General features: G+C 47.8%; 1 protein-coding gene across 1 annotated transcript; it reads right to left on the reverse strand.

Moving 5' to 3' along the window:
* Positions 1-759: 759 nt before the first annotated feature.
* LOC139918469 (zinc finger protein 503-like) lies at positions 760-3,431 on the reverse strand. Its single transcript, XM_071907864.2, has 2 exons — positions 2,979-3,431; positions 760-2,316 (listed from the first exon to the last, which is right to left on the reverse strand). Exons 1-2 carry the CDS (start codon positions 3,231-3,233, stop codon positions 877-879), a joined length of 1,695 nt encoding a protein of 564 aa, XP_071763965.1. The 5' UTR covers positions 3,234-3,431; the 3' UTR covers positions 760-876.
* Between the last annotated feature and the right edge of the window lie 899 nt (positions 3,432-4,330).

Here is a 4,330-nt window from a genome sequence, read left to right on the forward strand (position 1 = left end):
AAATGTGGTTAATTAAAACCTAACTCTCCATAACTGTATGCAGCTTCATTGCAGCCAAACCAACGTCCAAAAACCAAGCGAGAGGAAAAACAAAATGATAAGGAATAAATTCCTCGAATTAAAGCGTTTCTGTTTCATAACATGTGGGCATTGTAAACGGCGAGATGTTTATTTCTGTCTTTGTAATGGTAAGATAATATCAGAGCTAGGTTTGTCCTAATTGATGACTCGGTTTATGTATAATTGTATAATAATAGGTGTGTGTTTACAATTCTCGTCTCTATAATTAAAAAATAGTACAAATAGACCCAAGGGCTGCCCCAAGTTTTCGAAGTGACAGCGGGACGTGTGTAAAACGGGCTTCATGAAATGTTATTCTCCTCGGGCGGAAGGCCACAGCAGCGCCACAAAGTAAATCAATGACAATTTTGAAGACGCTCCGTTGTCTGATTGATTTTCCACATCCATCATTCTGGCATATCCCTCATAACAGGCAGCTATAACCCGTCCATGTAAGGCATAATTAAACTAACTTTTGAAAGACTCCTAACACGTGTCTATTCAGCAGAAAGCATAAAATCTATACCAAATATTATGGTAGGAATATAGGCCCCTTCCTGAAGTAACAATCTGAGGAAAAAAAGGTTTCAATACACAGTACACGTAAACATAACTCAATAACCTCTCCCATGTAAAATAATGCACATTGAGTCTTTTGAAAGTTATATTATAATTAATTTTTATTTTAGTCACGCTTGGAGCTATCGCAAATAAATACATTGATCCCCACATGGATCCCGTCCCTGCATGAAGTACAATATAAAACTCATTGGGCCTAAATCTGCTTTTATAAATGTTATGTATAATTCTCTGTCTCTACTGGTATCCTAAGGCCGATGCTGTCGTCAGTCTTTGTCCATACAAGGCGTACGGGGAGTAATATGGGCCGGTGGCTGCAGGCACCGGCACCGGGGCCCCGGGAGTGGGCAGTGGGCTCTTTGAATACGGGTGATAGCGACTGCTCAGTCCGAGGTGGTGGTGCGGGCCCCGGAGGGCCAGCGTGCCGGGGCTGCCCGGGCTGCCGTTTGGAGGCATATGCATGTGGCAGGCCATGGCAGCGGCGGCAGCGGCGTTGGCGAGCGATGACGACCCCGGGTACCCCGATATCAACTTCTCCGTCCCGGCAAAGGCCGTGTGAGTCCGCAAGTGACTGAGAAGCTCCTCGGAGGAAGAAAAGCGCTTGTCGCAAGGTCCGTTCGCAGACACCCAGTTACACACGTGCGGCAGGGGGTCGTTGGGGAGCATAAAGCCATAGGGATACAACGGGTGCCCGCTGAAAGAGGGCGCCGAGGTGTGTACACTGTGTAAGGGGTGCGTCGGGTACATGAGTGGGTATCCAGATTTCAGCGCAGAGGCGGCCGCAGCAGCAGCCGCAGAGTCATGTGCGCAGTTGGCGCTGGGTGCGCCGGACAAATGGCTTGCGCAGTGGTAGCTCAGGCAGTACGGGTCTCTACATAGACTGGCAGACATTAGAGACGGGGGTGAAGCTCCAGCTAAGGGACTCGTCCCTGCCTTACTGCATCCAAGTGAGCTGGCAGCAGCGAATTGTGCGCTTAAAAGCTGGCTGCTGGATTTGGTGGGGTCTAGAGTCATTCCATGAGGGAGGAACGGTTGGTGATAACCTGCATAGGCACCTGCTAAACTTCCAGGGTAGGAAATACCAGCAGGTGGCAAGGGGAAAACTGTATGGCCGGGCTTGTAGGGGGAAACAGGGGCCACCAGTCCAGACCCGAGGACGGAGGAGGACGATGAGGTTACAGATGTTGAGTCTGATGTAACAGTCTTGGACCCAGATGTGCTCTCCTGGTGCTGGTTTGCATCGGAGTTAATCCCACTTATCCTATGGCTACCATTGTTTTCCGACGAACTGGTTTTATTGCTATCAGACTCCTTCTTTTCCTCCTTGTCCCCCGCTTTGCCTTCAGACGGCAGTGGCGAGACGGAGGTGCAGGAGCTGGGGCTGCCTGTCCTGGGGGTGAACGGCTGGCAGGTGGCGCTAGGCACTCGGAAACTAGTTTTATCTCCACTGAGGCTGCTGCTCGAGTCCTTCTTCTCTGACGATTTGGAGTAGGGTTTGAAGCTAGACTTGTCTTCGGCTCCGATGTCGCTCATTTTCAGCGGCCCGGATTTCGTCTCCTTGTCACTAGATCCATTTGAGGTTACAGACGACAGTTTGGAGGAAGACGGCGGATCCGGTTTACCAATCTGAGAGCACGTTTGAGCCAAAAGAGCCAGTGGACTTTTCTTGGCATCCAGCTGTGAAACAGGGCAACACACAGTTAATGCAAATTCATACAAACACTTGACCATATCGTGTTTTTTATGGCAAATACGGGCATATGACCATTACGCGTATTTTACGCATTGCGCATAAACTTGTCTCAGGATGAAAGTCTAAATAACACAGCGGACTGGCTGCATACACACCAGAGCTGTTTTACATTAGATTGGAGATAGGATGAACACTGCCACACATTCAAAATGACATTGTACAGACATGGGCGTCAATTATGGCAAGGCAATGGGCACTCCGCCATACCTTAGTCTAAGTGAGTCCGAATTTGATCGTGTAGTTTTCTATCATTATAATGGAGGGCAAGAATCCATTATAAATAGTCAGAAAACTATCTGGAAGCCATATCTGAAAATCACACCAGGGGATCATTCAGTACCAATGTTCCCTCCAGCAGTCGAATAATTTACCACACTGCCTAAATATATAATAATATCTTGTTAGTCATCACTTTGTCCCCAGAAATTTAGCCGATAAAGGCGGGTTGGAAGTTTTGGTGCCAAATGATGTTAGATGCAGGGACTTTGCGATAGCTTAGAGTTTAGGGAATCGACGCCCGTGCTGTGTACAGACGTTTTCACATAAATTGTCACCAGTTCACCGCAGTTTTCATCGTAGCGCTTACCTCGATAGGACTGATAGGGGTGGACGGTAAAGGCTGAAGGTACTCCGGGTGTAAAATGTGTCCTGCCCGAGCCGTCAACATTTTCAAAACCTTTATGGGAAGACGACTGGCTTGTCGCGAAGGATCTGCGGGAGAGACGGAGTTGTGAAAGGATAGCTGGCTGATCTTTACTGCGCCCTTCTCCCCCGAGGAGCCGCTCTCCCAGGCTGGATTCGTGCTATTTCTCAGGACAGAGACCGTGGGCGATGTGATCATGACCCAATTCTCGTGGAAATGGTTGAAAAATACATGTGTAGGGTAAAGCAAAACCAAGAGTCAAAGCGTCATGCGGTTAAAAAAAAGCCTTTCGCCCGAGGTCAAAGCAATAACGTTAAATCCTTAAGAGAGACGCGGAATGTCTGAGCAGAATCCGTGCGTTATCACAGCCGCGACCGTGTGGCTTCATCCCCGGCGTCGCTCTGACAGTGTGGCTGCGGGTCCGAGAGCAGCCTCGGTATACGTGGGTCGTGGGCAGGAAAAAACACTCCCCCTCCCCTCCGGCAGCATCTGAATTAGTCCCGAGATCACAGCCTTTGCCGCCTTCCAATCAAAATGAGACCCCGAGGTGATCGGAGGGTCGAGGGAATGTGACGTTACCTCCTCACGCGGGCGTGTATTTCAATATTTCACACACAACCGAGCGCTTTTAGTTTTGAGTTTTATATGCGCCTTTGCGTAATTGGGGCTTTTACGCATGCGCCTCCGCTGCGTCCTGTGTGGTTTTTTGGGTAGGTGGACTCTTATTATGGATAACCAGGGTATATCTTACACAACGGGTGACCAAAAAGTTTTTCATGGATACACTTTAGACCGCAGAACCCCATTTAATTACGGTTTATCCCAGATAATCTGAAAGGAGTTTTGTTATTTGTTTCTACTGCAGAGTGAAACCTCTGACCAAAACAGTCATTCTCATACATTATCACCTTGTGCTAACTTCTAGTGAATTAAGTAACAGTGAATTTGAAATAATTCTCAGTTGGCTCCTTTGACCTAAATTTGGAAACCACCGTTTGAATGTGTTACATGCGTTACAAAACACTCTAAAAGTGATAGCCTTTGCCTAGTGAGTCATTGGTGAACAGCATAGCCTCCGACCTCACACACAAGATAAATACCAACTGAGCGCTTCTCTGGAGTTTCTGGTTAGGCTTTCACTCAAAAACACGCACTGATATCCATCGGCATGCGCATGTTCCACATTTCCAGTAACTTTTTCTCCTCTCAATCACACGGTCTGTCATCTGTCAGTTCTGTCCCGCACGCCAGTTATCTGTCAGCTGTCTACAGATTTTTTTCTTTCTTTCTTTCTT

This window comes from Centroberyx gerrardi, chromosome 20 (assembly GCF_048128805.1).
Source record: "Centroberyx gerrardi isolate f3 chromosome 20, fCenGer3.hap1.cur.20231027, whole genome shotgun sequence".
Classification (NCBI taxonomy): domain Eukaryota; kingdom Metazoa; phylum Chordata; class Actinopteri; order Beryciformes; family Berycidae; genus Centroberyx; species Centroberyx gerrardi.